The sequence below is a fragment of the Zalophus californianus genome, chromosome 4 (genome assembly GCF_009762305.2).
Source record: "Zalophus californianus isolate mZalCal1 chromosome 4, mZalCal1.pri.v2, whole genome shotgun sequence".
In the NCBI taxonomy this organism is placed as follows: domain Eukaryota; kingdom Metazoa; phylum Chordata; class Mammalia; order Carnivora; family Otariidae; genus Zalophus; species Zalophus californianus.
In genome coordinates this window covers 41,570,883-41,589,302 of record NC_045598.1, presented here as the reverse complement: position 1 = coordinate 41,589,302, position 18,420 = coordinate 41,570,883, and the positions used below count along the sequence as shown (strand labels likewise).

Here is an 18,420-nt window from a genome sequence, read left to right as displayed (position 1 = left end):
CAGCACACCATTCCTGCCTCTGAGTGCAGAAACTCCTTTGAAGACTTCACAGGAGAAATGAGAAAGCTGTTAATAGGGATGGTTCATGTGCTCTTGCAACCTGAAACAGAGATGGATGACTTTGTCAAGTCGCTGGAATAAAAATTTGGCACTGACACATACGAAGTATTTACCTTCCACATTGTGCATATTCACAATAACCCTATGGGATAGATAATTTTGTTAGTCATATTTTGCATTTGTGAAAATAGTCAGAGGATGGAACTAGGCTTCCAACCCAGGTCAGTTCCACTGCATTTGGACTCTCCTTTCTTAGCCACTGTGTTATTCTACCTCTCAGGTACAATGTTGCTTGTTTTAGAGGCTCGGCTCTGACGGCTACCAGCTCTGAGCTTAACCTTCTGTTTTGTCAGCCCAGGAGCGGGTGGATAATACTTTTCTGATGTCTTTCACTTACATTCATGAAAACAATTTTAAGATGAAGGGCTTAGGAATTCTGATGTAAATTCTGTGTTTAGAAGTGGTCCCTTCCCCTCCCCCCTTCTAAAATTAATGTTTTAGGGAAAGACCAACTGGATGTGGGAGCCTTCAACTCACTTTGCAGATAGGGGCGTAAATAAAGTGGCTGTACATGTGACACTTCAGGAAATTGGACTGTCTTCCGATGTTCCACGTTGGCATGTGTGCATGCATGGGTGGTGTCAGGGAAGTAGGTGATTTTTTTTTTTTAAAGATTTTTTTTTTGACACAGAGAGTGAGAGAGAGCACAAGCAGGGGGAGCGGCAGGCAGAGGAAGAGGGAGGAGCAGGCTCCCTGTGAGCAGGGAGCCTGATGCAGGACTCGATCTTAGGACCCTGGGATCATGACTTGGGCCGAAGGCAGAGCCCAACAACTGAGCCATCCAGGCACCCTCAGATCTGAGTGTTTTCATTCTGCTTTGGTGAGGCCATATTCATTCATTTGTTCACTTAACCTTTGCTAGAGAGGCATATAGTAGTGTGTGGTTAAAGTACAGACTATAGAACTTTACCACCTAGGTTCTAATCCTAGGTTTGCCATTTAATGGCAGTATAACCTTGGGCAAGCTGTTTAAAGATTTTATTTATTTATTTATTTGACAGAGAGAGACACAGCAAGAGAGAAGGGAACACAAGCAGGGGGAGTGGCAGATGGAGAAGCGGGCTCCCTGCTCCGTGGGGCTCGATCCCAGGACCCTGAGATCATGACCTGAGCCGAAGGCAGACGCTTAACGACTGAGCCACCCGGGCGCCCCTGGGCAAGCTGTTTAACTTTAGCTTCCATATCTGTAAAATGGGGATAATTAGAATTTCTACCTCATAAATTTATGTGAAGATAAGTTAACAAATGTAAAAGCATGGAAAACAGTACCTGGCATATAATGAATGCCATATGAGTGTTAGTCATTATTAATATTATTGTTGTTATCATTGTATTATGGTGATTATCACAAAGTAAGCATTCAAAAAATGATGGTGGTGATTACTACTATTATGAAAAATCCAATGTACTTTTTTAAAAAATTATTTTTATTTAAATCCAATTAATTTACATATAATGTATTATTAGTTTCAGAGCTAGAGGTCAGTGATTCATCAATCTTATATAATATCCAGTGCTCATTACATCACGTGCCCTCCTTGATGTCCATCACCCAGTTACCCCCCCTCAACCAGCAACCCTCAGTTTGTTTCCTATGATTAAGAGTCTTTTATGGTTTGTCTCCCTCTCATCTTGTTTTATTTTTTCCTCTCTTCCCCTATGATCCTCTGTTTTGTTTCTTAAATTCCACATATGAGTGAGATCATATGATAATTGTCTTTCTCTGATTGACTTATTTTGCTTGGCATAATGCCCTCTAGTTCCATCCACGTCATTGAAATGGCAAGATACCATTCTTTTTGATGGCTGAGTAATATTCCTGTGTGTGTGTGTGTGTGTGTGTGTGTGTGTGTGTGTGTGTGTGTGTACACACACCACATCTTCTTTATCCATTCATCTGTCGATGGACATCTGGGCTCTTTACATAGTTTGCCTATTGTGAACATTGCTGCTATAAACATTGGGGTGCACATGCCCCTTCAGATCACTATATTTGTATATATCCAGTATATATATATATAGTATATACCACTATATACTGTAAATACCCAGTAGTGCAATTGCTGGGTTATAGGGTAGCTCTATTTTTTACTTTTTGAGGAACCTCCATATTGTTTTTCAGAGTGGCTGCACCAGCTTGCATTCCCACCAACAGTGTAAGAGGGTTCCCCTTTCCCAGCATCACCAACATCTGGTTTCCTGAGTTGTTAATTTTAGCCATTCTGACCGGTGTGAGGTGGTATCTCATTGTGGTTTTGATTTGTATTTGATTTGTATTTCCTTGATGCCGAGGGTTGTTGAGCACTTTTTCATGTGTCTGTTGGCCATTTGGATGTCTTCTTTGGAGAAATGTGTGTTCATGTCTTCTGCCCATTTCTTTTTTTTTTTAAGATTTTTATTTATTTATTGAGAGAGAGAGAGAATGGTAGAGAGAGAGCATGAGAGGGAAGAAGGTCAGAGGGAGAGGCAGACTCCCTGCTGAGCAGGGAGCCCGATGCGGGACTCGATCCTGTGACTCCAGGACCATGACCTGAGCTGAAGGCAGTCGCTTAACCAACTGAGCCACCCAGGCACCCTCTTCTGCCCATTTCTTGATGGGATTATTTGTTCTTTGGGTGTTTAGTTTGATAATGTCTTTATAGATTTTGGATACTAGCCCTTTATCTGATATGTCTTTTGCAAATATCTTCTCCCATTCTGTTGGTTGTCTTTTGGTTTGTTGACTGTTTCCTTTGCTGTGCAAAAGCTTTTTATCTTGATGAAGTCCCAATAGTTCATTTTTGCCCTTGCTTCCCTTGCCTTTGGAGACATGTCTAGCAGGAAGTTGCTGTGGCCAAGGTCAAAGAGGTTGCTGCCTGTGTTGTCCTCGAGGATTTTGATGGATTGCTGTCTCACATTTAGGTCTTTCATCCATTTTGAGTCTATTTTTGTGTATGGTGTAAGGAAATGGTCCAGTTTCATTCTTCTGCATGTGGCTGTCCAGTTTTCCCAACACCATTTGTTGAAGAGACTGTCTTTTTTTTTTTTAAAGATTTTATTTATTTATTTGACAGAGAGATAGAAAGAGAGCACAAGTAGGCAGAGTGACAGGCAGAGGGAGAGGGAGAAGCAGGCTCTCCACTAAGCAGGGAACCTGATGCAGGGCTCAATCCCAGGACCCCAGGATCATGACCTGAGCCAAAGGCAGATGCTCAACTGACTGAGCCACCGAGGCACCCCGAGACTGTCTTTTTTCCATTGAATATTCTTTCCTGCTTTGTCAAAGATTAGTTGGCCACAGAGTTGAGGGTCCATTTCTGGGTTCTCTATTCTGTTCCCTTGATCTATGTGTCTGTTTTTGTGCCAGTACCATACTGTCTTGATGATGACAGCTTTGGAGATGAAGTCTGGAAAGTGTAATGCCACCAGCTTTGGTTTTCTTTTTCAACATTCCTTTGGCTATTCGGGGTCTTTTCTGGTCCTACAAATTTTAGGATTATTTGTTCCAGCTCTGTGGAAAAAGTTGATGGTATTTTGATAGGGATTGCATTGAATGTATAGATTGCTCTAGGTAACATAGACATTTTAACAGTATTTGTTCTTCCAATCCATGAACATGGAACATTTTAATATTTCTTTGTGTCTTCCTCCATTTCTTTCATGAGTGTTCTCTAGTTTTCTGAGTACAGATCCTTTGCCTCTTTGGTTAGGTTTATTCCTAGGTGTCTTATGGTTTTTGGTGCCATTGTAAATTTCTCTTTCTTCTGTCTCATTGTTAGTGTATAGAAATGCAACTGATTTCTGTGCATTGATTTTGTATCCTGCCACTTTGCTGAATTCGTGTATGAGTTCTAGCAATTTTGGGGTGAAGTCTTTTGGGTTTTCCATAGAGTATCATGCCATCTACAAAGAGTGAGAGTATTGGCTTCTTTGCCAATTCAGATGCCTTTTATTTCTTTTTGTTGTCTGAGTGCTGAGGGTAGGACTTCTAGTACTATGTTGAACAACTGTGGTGAGAGTGGACATCCCTGCCATGTTCCTGACCTTAGGCGAAAAGCTCTGTTTTTCCCCATTGAGGGTGATATTCACTGTGGGCTTTTCATATATGGCTTTTATGATATTAAGGTATGTTCCCTCTATTCCTACTCTGTGAAGAGTTTTAATCAAGAAAGCATGCTATACTTTATCAAATGCTTTTTCTGCATCTATTGAGAGTATCATATGGTTCTTGTCCTTTATTTTATTTATGTAGTCCATAAATAAATCCCATTTGGTCATGGTGAATAATCCTTTTAATGTACTGTTGGATCCTCGGGTGCCTGGGTGGCTTAGGCGGTTAAGTGTCTGCCTTTGGCTCAGGTCATGATCCCAGGGTCCTGGGATTGCACCCCACATCACGCTCCCTGCTCAGAGGGGAGCCTGCTTCTTCCTCTCCCGCTCCCCCTGCTTATGCTCTCTCTCTTTCTCTCTCTGTCAAATAAATAAATAAATAAAATCTTTAAAAAAAATGTACCATTGGATCCTATTGGCTAGTATCGCAGTGAGAATTTTTGTATCCATGTTCATCAGGGATATTGGTCTGTAATTCTCCTTTTTGGTGGGGTCTTTGGTTTTGGGATCATGGTAATGCTGGCCTCATAGAAAGAGTTTGGAAGTTTTCCTTCCATTTCTATTTTTTGAAACAGCTTCAGAAGAATAGGTATTAATTCTTCTTTAAATTTTTTTTAAAGATTTTATTTATTTGACAGAGAGAGGACAGCGAGAGAGGGAAGGTGGGAGGGGGAGAAGCAGGCTTCCTGCCAAGCAGGGAGCCTGATGTGGGACTCAATCCCGGGACTTGAAGATCATGACCTGAGCTGAAGGCAGACGCTTAACCACTGAGCCACCCAGGCGCCCCTGTCACCTAGCTTCTTAGTAGCTCAGGTTTATGGAGAAATTTAATTTTACCTAATATTAATCTAGCTTCTCTGACTTTCTTTTGGGTGACATTTGCCCAATATATAGTTTTAATCAACTTACTTTGAACTTTTTCAAGTCCTTGTTTTAGATAGTCTTCTAAACATTCTAGGGGTAGTTTTTTGTTGTTTTTTTTTTTTTTTAACTAAAAGCTGACAATTTCTTTTAACTTTAACTTTAACTTTGGTCCACCTAATTTTCTGGTGATTATTAACAGAGCTGGTCTTTTTAAAAAAGATTTTATTTATTTATTTATTAAGATTTCATTTATTTGACAGAGAGAGACACAAGGAGAGAGGGAACACAGCAGGGGGAGTGGGAGAGGGAGAAGCAGGCTTCCTGCTGAGCAGGGAGCCCAATGTGGGGCTCAATCCCAGGACCCTGGAATCATGACCCGAGCTGAAGGCAGACACCCAATGACTGAGCCACCCAGGTGCCCCTATTTATTTATTTATTTATTTGAGAGAGAGAGAGAGAGAGAGAGAGAGTGCGCGCATGTGCGAGAGCTGGGGGGAAGAGCAGAGGGAGAGGGACAAGCCGACTTTGCGCTGAGTATAAAGCCTGACAGGGGGCTCCATCCCATGACCCTAAGTAATTTCCTGAACCAAAATCAAGAGTTGGACACTTAACCGACTGAGCCACCCAGGCACCCTGACAGAGCTGGTCTTATTCCTCTCATCCGGTTTGCATTGCTACTGTTTTTTTCTGTGCTTTTTTCTCCCCTTACTTTAGGGGTTGAGTATTTTATTGTTCTTTTTTGTTTTATCTCCATTATTAGTTTGGAAGTTGGCACTCTAGTTCTATTCTTTTGGTGGTTACTTTTGAAATTTTACTTGCATACTTACAAAATCTAACATTAATATTTTAACCCTCCAATGATAAGAGGGTCTTAAGAATTTCAACTTTAGTCACCTCCCCTTTACTTATAAGCCAAGTATTCAGTGCTTTAGTTTTGTCTTTTCTTTTAACACTACAAATTGAGTATTAGCATTCTTTGCACAGATATTGTTTAGATTTATCTACATCTTTACCAGTTTATTTGCTCACTGTTCCTTGTATCTAGGTTTTCTTTTTTTTTTAAGATTTTATTTATTTATTTAACACAGAGAGAGACAGACAGCAAGAGAGGGAACACAAGCAGGGAGAGTGAGAGAGTGAGAAGCAGGCCTCCCGCTGAGCGGGGAGCCCGATGCGGGGCTCGATCCCAGGACCCTGGGATCATGACCCCAGCCGAAGGCAGATGCTCAACGACTAAGCCACCCAGGCACCCCTGTATCTAGGTTTTCTTCTGGAATCACTTTCTTCATGAAATGTGCCCTTTATTTATTCTTTTAGTTTCTCTGGTTCTTTTCTCCTAGGTGACTATTTCATATTTCCCTTTGTCTTGGGAAGTATTTCCCAATAGTTCCTGTACAATCTTTGCTCTCAGCTGGTGACCATACTTCCTATTTAACAGAAAACAGAAGCAACTGGAAGAGGACTTTCAAAAATTGTCATCACTACATCTACCCACCTTCTAGCACCAGTGTCCATATATTTTTCCTCCCCTGTCTGTGCTCCTAGCAAAAGCTAATCCCTCTATTTGGGTACTCACTCCCATTTCCTTTCACCTACTCAGGATACTTTTGACTGTTCCTTCTTGTCCTACATCATCAATTGTCCCACCTTTATTATATCATTTCTATCAGCTTTCAACATCCCTATACTTTCCTCCATATTGAATTAAAAACTCTTCTTCAACTTACTGCTCCCTCTAGCAATTGTCCCTCATACAGCAAGATTCTGTGCAGAAGTTGTAGGTACTCCTCTAATTCTTCCCCTGGGTTACCTTGATTTTGCTCTAAATAACACTTTCATCCCACTCTTCTAATTGAAACTGGTCTTGTCAAGGTCAACATTGTTCTCCAGTTGTTAAATGTGGTCATTTCTGATTTTATAGGAGCATTGGAGTCAGTTGATCATCCTTCCTTCTTGAAATGTCTTGGAAACACTTGGATTCCGGGACTCCATGCCCTGCTAGTTTTCTGCTGATCTCACTGGCAGTTCCTTCTCTTGTCTTTGTCAGTTCTTCTTGAACCTGACCTGGGAGTGCTCCAGGGCTCTTGGACTCCTTCATGTTACACTCACTCTCTTGGTGATCTTATTCAGTCTCAGGCTTTAAATAACATCCATATTCTGATAACTCTCCCTTGAATTTCAGCCTCAGACATTCAGTTGCTTATTCAGCATCTCTACTTGGGTGTCTGGTAAGCACCTCAAGATGAACATATCCAAATCCAAACTCTTAATGTTTCTTTTCTTTTTTTTTTTAGATTTTATTTATTTACTTGAGAGAGAGAGCATGCTCACACAAGCGGTGGGGGGGAAGGGGCAGAGAGAGAAGCAGACTCCCTGCTGAGCATGGAGCCCAACACGGGCTCCACACAGGGTTCAATCCCAGGATCCTGAGATCATGACCTGAGCCAAAGACAGAGGCTTAACCAACTGAGCCACCCAGGTGCCCCTAAAGCCTTAATGTTTCTTTCCATAACTCACTCTAGGGGCGCCTGGGTGGCTCAGCCTTAAGCATCTGCCTTTGGCTCAGGTCATGATCCCAGGGTCCTGAGATCAAGCCCCACGTTGGGCTCCCTGCTCCACGGGAAGCCTACTTCTCCCTCTCCCACTCCCTCTGCTTGTGTTCCCTCTCTCGCTATGTCTCTCTCTGTCAAATAAATAAAATCTTTAAAAAAAAAACAAAACTCACTAACTGCTCTCTTCCCCAATTCTGTTAATGGCAACTCCATCCTTTCAGTTTCCCAGGCTAAAACCTTACAGTTGTCCTTAACTCTCTCACCCCGTATCCATAGCAAAATCCTTTTGACTTTGCCTTCAAAATATATCCAGAATCCTGTAGTATCTCATGCCCTCTACCATCTTAGCTGGGCCAAATCATCTTCATCATTTGCCTGGATTTTTGCAGTATTCACTTTACTAGTCTCATTTGCTTTTGCTTTCCCCCCATATTAGTTTACCAGAGCTATAGTAACAAAGTACCATGAACTGAGTGGCTTAAACAACAGAAATTTATTGTCTCACGGTTCTGGAGTCTAGAAGTCTGAAATCATCAGGAATGGTTCCTTCTGAATGGTGAGGGATGGATCTATGTTAGGTCTCTCTCCTTGTAGATGTCCTCCCTATGTACATTATCTGTGTTCACATTTCCCTTTTTTATATAGAGACCAGTCATATTGGGTGAGGGCCTACCCTGATGACTTCATTTTAACTTGATTACCTCTGTAAAGACCCTATTTCCAAATAAGATCACAGTCCTGGGGGTTAGGACTCCAAAATATCTTTTTTATGAGATACAGTTCAACCCATAACACCCCCTTTAGTCTGTTTTCAGCATAGGAGCCAAAGCAATCCTGTTAAAACATAGAACACATCATGTTACTACTCTGCTCAAAACCCAAGAGCTTAGTAAAAGCTAGAGTCTTTACAGTGGCCTACCAAGCCCTGCATTGTTTGCTCCCTCCTTTGTGTCTTTGTTCTTACCTCCTTCTACTTTGAGGGACACCACTGTGTAGTGATTAAAAGCAGGGAATCTGGGCCTTGACTGCCAGCTCTGATACTCACTAGTGATAACGAACTTGGGAAAGTTACTTAGACTTTGTGTCTCAGTTTTCTCATCTGTAAAATGAGATTAAGAGTACTTACCTCTAGGGTTTTCATGAGGATCAATATCTGTAAAGTACTTGGAGTAGTGCCTTGCATATTATATTAATAGCAAATACTTGTAGCAGTTCTCCAGTCCCAGACACTGTGTGGAGATCGTTCATTTTTTCAGTCCTCACAGCAACCCTAAAAGGTAGTACTCTTTGTTATCCTCAGTTATCCACAGCTGGGGAAACTGAGGGTCCATAACTTGTCCAAAGTCACACAGCTAGTAAGCTGCAGAACTAGGATTCCAACCCAGGGAGTCTAGGTCCAGAGTTAATGCTCTTAACTACTACATAATACTGTGTAATGAATATTTATTTATTGAAATAAGAATGAGTTGTGAATACCTGATGATGGAAAAATATCTTAGTTTTTCTAAAAATGTCTGTTTTGCCCTCGTTCTTGATTGCTAGGCACATAATTCTTATTTTTTTATCTTTTGTAGGAAATATGTCATTTGTCTTTGAAATGCTTTTAAGATCTTAATATTTTTGTTGTTCTGCAGTTTCACTACAGTTGAAGTGTGTGTATTTTGATTTCAAAATTTGTCCCAGTTGTTATACATTGTTCTTCATATATCTGCAAATTCATGTTTTATCTCAGTTCTTGAAAATTCTCAACTATTCTTTTTCTTTTTAAAAGATGCAAATGTATTTTAAGTGGGAAATATGTTAACATGGTTTAATATTTCAAAAGGTATTTTTCCTCCCACTTTTGTTCCCCAGTCACACAGTGCCCCACTTCAGTGATATTTTCTTTTCAAATATGTCCTTTTCTTTCATCTTTTCATTCTGAAACTCCAATTTTTAAAAATATTTTATTTATTTATTTATTTATTTATTTATTTATTTATATTAGAAACAGAAAGAGAGCAAGCACAAGCAAGGGGAGGGACGGAGAGAAAAGGAGGGGGAGAGAATCTCAAGCAGACTCTGCTGAGCGTGGAGCCTGATGTGGGGCTTGATTTCACCCCCCTGAGGTCATGACCTGAGCCGAATTCAAGAGTCCGACACTCAACCGACTGAGCCACCGAGGCACTCCTGAAACTCCAACTTTTTTATACTAGCTCTCTTAATCTACTCAATATCTCTTGGTCTCTCCTTCACATTTTCTATCTTCTTATCTCTCTGTGCTGCAATCTGGATAACTTCTTTTTTTTTTTTTTTAAGATTTTATTTATTTATTTGACAGAGAGAGACACAGCGAGAAAGGGAACACAAGCAGGGGGAGTGGGAGAGGGAGAAGCAGGCTTCCCTCTGAGCAGGGAGCCTGATGTGGGGCTCGATCCTAGGACACTGGGAGCAGAACCGAAGGCAGCTGCTTAACGACTGAGCCACCCAGGTGCCCCTGGATAACTTCTGATTTATCTCTCCACCTGTCTCTAATTTGCTGTTTTAACCTATCCATTGAATTTTTATTTTTTTTATTTTTTTAAAATTTATTTATTTAAAAAAAGTTTATTTTTTGTACTAATCTCTACACCCAATATGGGGCTCAAACTCACAACCCCGAGATCAAGAATCACTCACTCTTCCAACTGAGCCAGCCAGGCACCCCTTCACTGAATTTTTTTTAAGGAATAGAATTTATATTTTGAGCAGTGTAAGGTCTGTAGAAAAATTGAGCTTAAAATAGAGTTCCCATGTAAGTCCTCACTTTGACTACCCCCAGTTTTCCCTATTATTAACATCTTGCATTAGTGTGGTACATTTGTTAAAATTGATGAGCCAGTATTGATACATTATTATTAACTAAAGTCCATGGTTTACGTTAGGGTTCACCTTTGTGCTGTACATTCTATGGGTTTTGACAAATATGTAATGAGATATATATGAATTTGCGAGGGCTGCCATAACAAATTCTACAGACCTGGTTAAACAACAAAAATTTATTTTCTCAAATTCTGGAGGCTAGAAGTTCAAGATCAAGTGGTTGGCAGGATTGATTTCTACTTGTAGATGGCTGTCTTCTTTCTGTGTCTTCACATGGTCTTCCCTTTAGATGTGTCTATGTCCTAATCTCGTTTTAGAAGGACACCAGTTATAATGGATTAGGGCCCACACTAATGACCTCATTTCAATTTAATTACCTCTTTAAAGACCCTGTCTCGAGATACAATCATATTCTGAGGTATTGTGGTTTAGGACTTCAGCATACCAGTTTGGTGGGGTAGACACAATTTAGTCCATAATAACATATATCTGCCATTACAGAATCATACAGAATAGTTTCACTGCTATAAAAATTCTGTGTTCCACCTACTCATCCCTCCCTCCCTTGTGAACCCCTGGCAACCACTGATCTTTTTACAGTCTTCATATTTTTGCCTTTTTCAGAATGTCATATAGTTGGAATCATATATTATGTAGCCTTTTCAGGTTGGCATTGTTTACTTAGCAATATGCATTTGAGTTTCCTCTGTGTCTTTTTGTGGCTTAATAGCTTATTTCTTTTTATCACTGAATGTCCATTGATTTTGTATTTCAACAATTTTTTTTTTTTTTTTGAGACAGAGAGAGGGGGTGGGCGGGGAGGGACAGAGGGAGAGGGAGAGAGAGAGAATCCCAGGCAGGCTCTAAACCCAGTGCGGAGCTTGATCTCACGACCCTGAGATCATGACCTGAGCTGAAATCAAGAGTCAGACACTTAACTGACTGAGCCACCCAGGAGCCCCAACAAAATTTATTATGTAGGCTCCATGCCCAATGTGGAACTTGAACTCACAACCCCGAGACCAAGGGTCAGATGCTCTACCGACTGAACCAGCCAGGCACTCCTATATTTTTAATTTCTAAAAGGTCTATTTTGTGCCTTTATAGATTTGCCTGTTTATTTCCTCTGTTGCATTCCCATTTTTGTGATCCCCTGTGTTATTTTGCAAATATTCATACATAGTTATTTTGTATCCTATGGCTGATCGTTCTAATATCTGAAGTCCTTAGGGTCTAAATCTATTTGTTGCTTCTGCTGATTCTTACTTGTGGTGGCTTGTTTTCGTACATGTTTGGGGATCTAGGATTGTGAACTCATAATTGTTGTTCATCTTTGGCTATTCTGGAGCCCTAAAGAAGGGAGTACTTTCCTATAGAAAGGTTTGGCATTTGATTCATCTGGAAACCTAAGGGTATTACCACTTTAGTCTTTTTTGAGTTGGTTTAATATGAGTCTCAGATTTATCTCCTCCCTTTTGCTCTATTGTAGTGGATATTTCTTTGAGGTCAGTCTTCCCTTTTGCTTGTTGCTCACTAGTCCTCATCTAGGTTCAGCTTATTTTGTGTTTGTGTTTATCACTGTGAACCCAGTGAGTACATTTTGAAAGTCCATTTTATCTGGGATTTTATTGTTTTGTAGGTGGATATCCCTCCAGACTGTCTAGTTAGGCATCCCACCAAAGCAGGATTCAGTCTCCTGAGTTTAGGTATTGACAGGTAGAATGATCAGTCACATTTGGCACCTTCCAGTTCTCCCAGTTTCACTCTCACTTAATCATTGACTCATCAGGATTGGACTTTGGGCCCTAGGCAAATGACACATTTTCTCTTGGCTAGCAACTCACTGCTGTTGGGAATGAAAAGTGATGATGATTAGTTTGGACACTGCCTCCCTTTGCTAATCTGGATGATCTCTTTATTCTCCTGCGGTAACAATGATGGAAATTTGAATTTATTTCAAGGAAAGAAAGGCCTGAAAGATAGTATAATAACTGAGAAGTCATAAAATTCAAGTTTAAATCCCAGCGTGGGCATTTACCAGCTATGTGACCTGGTACTGGTTGTGTAACTTCTCTGAGCCTCAGAAGTCTCAAGCTGTAAAGAATAACAAAGCTGCTAAGTACTGATCATTTATAAAATGCTGAGCAGTGTGCTAAGATAATATATATAGCATTTTTTTAAAGATGTTATTTATTCATTTGAGAGAGAGAGAGAGAGACAGAGAGTACAAGCAGGTGGGGAGAGGCAGAGAGAGAAGGGAAGCAGGCTCCCCGCTGAGCAGGGAGCCAGATGCGGGCTTGATCCCAGGACCTGGAGATCATGACCCTAGCTGAAGGCAGACACTTAACCATCGGAGCCACCCAGGTGCCCCATATATAGTATTTCTTATGTAATATTCAGTAACAATCTTATGAGATGTACATATTATTATTCCTGTTTTACTGATGAGAAAACAGAGTATAGGGGAATATTGAAAGGGTTATTGTGGGACGCCTGGGTGGCTCAGTCAGTTAAGCGTCTGCCTTTGGCTCAGGTCATGATCCCAGGCTTCTGGGATCAAGTCTGCATTGGGCTCCTTGCTCAGGGGGAGCCTGCTTTTCCCTCTGCCTGCCGCTCCCCCTGCTTGTGCTTTCTCTCTCTCTCTCTTCTCTCTCTCTCTGACAAAAAAAAAGAAGAAGAAAGGGTTATTGTTCAGGCAAAATTTAAGTGAGATGACGTGTACACGAGAACATATAAGGTGACCAGTAAATTACAGCATTATTATGATCACTCAACATTTTCCAGATATAAAATTAAGTCATTTACATGATATGACCTAAATAAGATTCATTTATTCAATAAATATAATGGAGCACTTACTATGGCCATGTGTAGTGCTTCAATGCTGGGGAAACTGGAAGGAATAAGAGATATGGCCTCAGCCCTTAGGGAATTCCCTTTAGAGTGAGGGAGACAGGCACATAAACATTTACAGTTCAGCCTGGGAAGTGCTGTGCTGGGGCAAGAAGGTGGTGCTTTGGGAGTCAGAGAAGATTTCTTTTTTAATATTTTATTTATTTAAGAAGGAGAGAGGGAGAGAGAGCACACACATGCTCCCGCGAGCAGGGGGAGGGTCAGAGGGAGAAGCCGACTCCGGGCTGAGCAGAGAGCCTGACCCTGGGCTCAATCCCAAGACCTGGGATCATGACCTGAGCTGAAGTTGGATGCTTAACTGAACCACCCAGACGCCCCGGGAGTCAGGGAAGATTTACCAGAAGGAAAGATGCCCTCTAGGAATGAATGGGAAGTGAGGGTGGAAAAAAGGACCAAGGAGGCTGCCAGTGTAAGGAAATGAAAGTAGTTTTGTATATAGGATTTTAGAAAGAGCCTGGAAAGTGAGCCTGAGGAGATGGGCAGATGCCATATTCTGAAAGGCTTTGTAAATCCTGCTACCAGATTTTGACCTTTCTTTTTAGGGAATTGGAAAGCCTCTGAAAGTTTTTACCTGGCAGAGATGTGATTTTAAAAGATCACTTTGGCAGAAGTGAGGGGAATAATAAGAGTACCTTTAAATACATTATCTCATTTAATCTTTACACCAATACTTGAAGGTAGATATTAGTAAATTCGCTAAGTACAGATAATAATACCTATTATGAAATTCACACATTTCATAGGAAGTGGAGTCACATACCCATGTATTTCTGACCCTAAACCTATGTTGCTGTATTGTCTCCAACTAGTAATGATTTGTATGACCTACTTTATGTTTACTCTGTGGAAAATTCTCATTCATTCTTATAGTATTATTTGCATATTCAGTGTTAGTTTACAAAGCAATTCACAGCCATTATTTAATCTCCTTAAAAACTATGAATTAGGTGGTGTTATCTCTATTTTATAGGTATGAAAGAAAACTGAGGTTTAAGGTATGGGATTGTTCATGGTCCCATACATCTAGAAAGTGGTGCAGCTGGGACTTGAACACCATGCTCTTGACAGACAAAAGCTTTTTTATGCGTATCTTGTGAACATGCCATGTTTCTTTTTTGGGTCTTTGCCCTTTATTCACGGGTAAATGTTTATAAGGCTCTTTCCTTCCAGGTTTTGGAGATCACATTCATTGGAGGACACTAGAAGATGGGAAGAAGGAAGCAGCTGCCAGGTACAAGATATGGTTTTGGTTTATTTATGGTGGAAGGGGCACCTGGCTGGCTCCGTCAGGTAGAGCATGCAACTCTTGATCTCAGTGTGGAGAGTTCAACCCCATGTTGGGCCTAGAGATTACTTTTTAAAAAAATACATTCAATAGGTTATTTATACTGGTAAAACATTTTCCAGTCATCACCTTAACATTAATTTCAGGTGAAGGAATATGCCAAAACAGAGCCAGAACTGAGTAGTTGCCTGATGATAACAATACCACTATTCCTACTACTACTAAATGCTTATTATGCACCAGACACTGAATTATGTGAATTAACTCATTTAATTCTCACAACAGCTCTTTTGAGGTGGGTACTGCTGTTACCTTCATTTTAGAGACGAGAAAACTAAGACACAGAGCAGTTAAGTAACTTGCTTCAGATCACACAGCTAGTAAGCAGTGGAGCCAAGATTCAAACCCAGGCATTCTGGTTTCAGAGCCTGCACTCAACCAGTAAACCATACTGCCTAACAGTCTCAAGTTGAATAGTCTTTTTTTTTTTAAGATTTTATTTATTTATTAGAGAGAGAGCGAGAGAGGGAACACAAGCAGGGGGAGTGGGAGAGGAAGAAGCAGGCTTCCCGCGGAGCAGGGAGCCCAACACGGGGCTGGATCCCAGGACCCTGGGACCATGACCCAAGCCAAAGGCAGATGCCCAATGACTGAGCCACCCAGGCGCCCCTCAAGTTGAACAGTCTTAACTTTCAGTTAGTTTTAGTCTATGCACTGATGCAAATAACTGATAAAGGAGGAAGAAAAGGCAGAGCAGGGGAGGGAAGGCTAAAGCACTGATCTAAGTACTTTACATGCATTAATTTATTTAATCCTTATAACCTATGAGGTTGGTTCAGCCTGTGAAATAAGAACTGTTGTAATTATTTTATGAGAGAGGAAATTGAGACACACAATGATTAAACAACTTGTCAATAGATTACACAGTTAGTAAGTAACAGAGGCAATACTTGAATATTCTCTACTATACTGTACTGGAGAGACACAAAGACCCAATATATGTGCATCTACTTTATATACACACATACTTGCACAGAAACACACTTCTGCAACTACAAAATTACAGTTGACTTCTGAACAGTGCTGGGGGTTTAGGGGTGCTGACCACCCGCTTAGTCAAAATCTGCGTATAACTTTCGAGTCCCAAAAAACTTAACCACCAGTAATCTGTTGACTGGAAGCCAACCGATAACATAAACAGTCAATTAACACATATTTTATATGTTATATGTATTACATACTATATTCTTACAACAAAGTAAGGTAGAGAAAAGAAAATGTTAAGAAAATCATAAGGAAAAGAAAATACATTTATAGTACTGTGCTGTAAAAAAAAAAAAATCTGCATTACAAGTGTACCTGTGCAATCCAAACCCATGTTTTTCAAGGACCAACTGTATTGTGCTTGTTTTTGCTAGAATGGATCCTACAGCTTCATGGCTCTGAGTCTCACACATTCTGTAGAATAGGGTTGCCAGATTTAACAAAAATAAGGATGCCCAGTTAAATTTGAATTTCAAGTAAACAAGAAGTAATTTTAAATATGTCCTATTCAATATCTGAGACATATTAAAAACATTTTTTTGTTGCTTATCTGAAGTTCAAATTTAACTAGGCATCCTGTATTTTAGCAGGCAACCTTACCCAGGAGAAAAATTTGTTATTTTTTAAGTTCCTATTCCTAAAGTCTTAAGTGATTTTTGGGCGCAGTTTTTTTTTCTCCTCTACTTTTACATCGCAACCTACTCTATCCATTATAGTATTATCTTACTCAGCTTGTAGGTACTTGATTTTTCCCATTCAGACCCTTAACCTCCTACGGGGGAACTGATGTTCATTTCAGAATTCCCAGTCTTGGAGACGTTTAATGATTGAAATGGCTATTGAGTAAACAGTTACTGAGAGTCACTGGGTGTAAGGTATGAAGGGGAACTAGCGTTTATGAAGGGTCTTTTTGTATGCTAAATATAGTGCTGATTGTTTTTGCAATGTTTAATGCTCATTAAGGCCCCATTATAAATGGTTGGGCATAGTCTTTGGCCACAGGGAGATCACATTCTTTTGATGCCTACTTGACATAAATAACTGATGTCATTCTAGTTTCCATCACCTTTCTGAGACAACAGATCCTAGATTTAGTTGGAGTAGAACTCGTGTTTCCATAGCAACAGTAGGTCCTTTAAGAGTCGAGAGGTCTGGCCGTGCTGTTTGCCCTTCCGGTTTGCGTCCGTGACGTCGACACCCCGGAAGTTGACGCTAGCGGATGCACATGGCCGCGCCCTGTAAGGATGCCTCTCGTCGTGTTTTGCGGGCTGCCGTATAGCGGCAAGAGCCGGCGCGCGGAGGAGCTCCGTGGGGCGCTAGCGGCCGAGGGCCGTGCGGTGCACGTGGTGGATGACGCGGCGGTGCTGGGCACGGAGGACGCGACAGTGTACCGCGATTCGGCCCGTGAGAAGGCGTTGCGCGGGGCTCTGCGAGCCGCGGTGGAGCGGCGCTTGAGTCGCCACGATGTGGTCATTCTCGACTCGCTTAACTACATCAAGGGATTCCGCTACGAGCTCTACTGCCTCGCGCGGGCGGCGCGCACCCCGCTCTGCTTGGTATATTGCATACGGCCGGGCGGTCTGAGCTGGGGACCTCGGGTGGCGGATGCGGCAGACAACCAAGGCGAGAACGTCAGTGTGAGTTGGAAGCCGCGCACTGAGGAAAGAGAGAGACCTCTGGCGGCTGGCAGTAGTGTCCTCAGGGAACCCCAAACAGTGGACTTTGTAGTAAGTGGAAGAACCCAGGCCGACGTACCTAAGGAACTGGAGCAGGAGGAAACCAAGGCGCCAGATCTTCCAGCTTTTGTGACTCCAGATAAATCTGCAAAGCGTGTGTCTAGTGCCTTTTATCCTCCAGAACTTATGGAAGCCCTAACGCTGCGCTTTGAGGCTCCCGACTCTCGGAACCGCTGGGATCGGCCCCTGTTCACCTTGGTGGGCTTGGAAGAGCCATTGCCCCTAGCAGAGATACGGGCTGCCTTGTTTGAGAACCAAGCTCCCCCACCCCATCAGTCTACACAGTCTCAGCCCCTTGCGTCTGGCAGCTTTCTGCACCAGTTGGATCAGGTCACGAGCCAGGTGTTGGCGGGTCTGATGGAAGCGCAGAAGAGCGCGGTCCCCGGAGACTTACTTAAGCTTCCTGGCACCACGGAGCACCTGCAGTTTACCCGGCCTTTGACAATGGCAGAACTCAGTCGCCTCCGTCGCCAGTTTATTTCCTACACCAAAATGCATCCCAACAATGAGAACCTGCCTCAGCTGGCCAACATGTTTCTGCAGTATCTGAGCCAGAGCCTGCACTAACCAGAGGGAGTGGGTGGGGGGTGGGGAAGACTTGGCTCCTCACCTAACCTCCACTGCTCTCTGTTTTTCTTGGTAGGGTAATATCAGGGTCTGCAGAGCATTTTGGTGTGTCGTACTAGAGCTGTGTGTGACTGATTTACTCATGCTTTCCTGTATGCCAGGCCTTGAGTTAACAGCATAAATTGAGACTAGAAAAAAATGGAGAACTGGCTTGGAGGATCTTGGCAAATTTCTCCAGGGGACAGTGCTCAGGTGGACACGGTTTGTTTAGGTTGGGTTCTACTTGGGGTATCACACACTGTTGATCTCCCCCATCTGAATTGTGGGAGAGCAGACTGGATGAGTTGTTTTAAAACAATTAGGAACAAGAACTGAAGATGGCCCAGTTCTGCATCTGCACTGTCCCTTT

General features: G+C 41.8%; 2 protein-coding genes across 3 annotated transcripts in view; both read left to right on the top strand.

Annotated features, from left to right (window-relative positions):
• TXNDC12 (thioredoxin domain containing 12) overlaps positions 1-18,420 on the top strand; it is a 31,190-nt gene that overhangs the window by 3,485 nt on the left and 9,285 nt on the right. For both annotated transcript variants that reach the window (XM_027598505.2, XM_027598515.2), the window contains exon 2: positions 14,550-14,610. In XM_027598505.2, coding sequence (XP_027454306.2) covers positions 14,550-14,610 — 61 coding nt within the window. The remainder of the gene's footprint in view (positions 1-14,549; positions 14,611-18,420) is intronic.
• On the top strand, positions 16,916-18,154 carry KTI12 (KTI12 chromatin associated homolog). The gene has a single exon (XM_027598493.2). It carries the CDS (start codon positions 16,953-16,955, stop codon positions 18,009-18,011), a length of 1,059 nt encoding a protein of 352 aa, XP_027454294.2. The 5' UTR covers positions 16,916-16,952; the 3' UTR covers positions 18,012-18,154.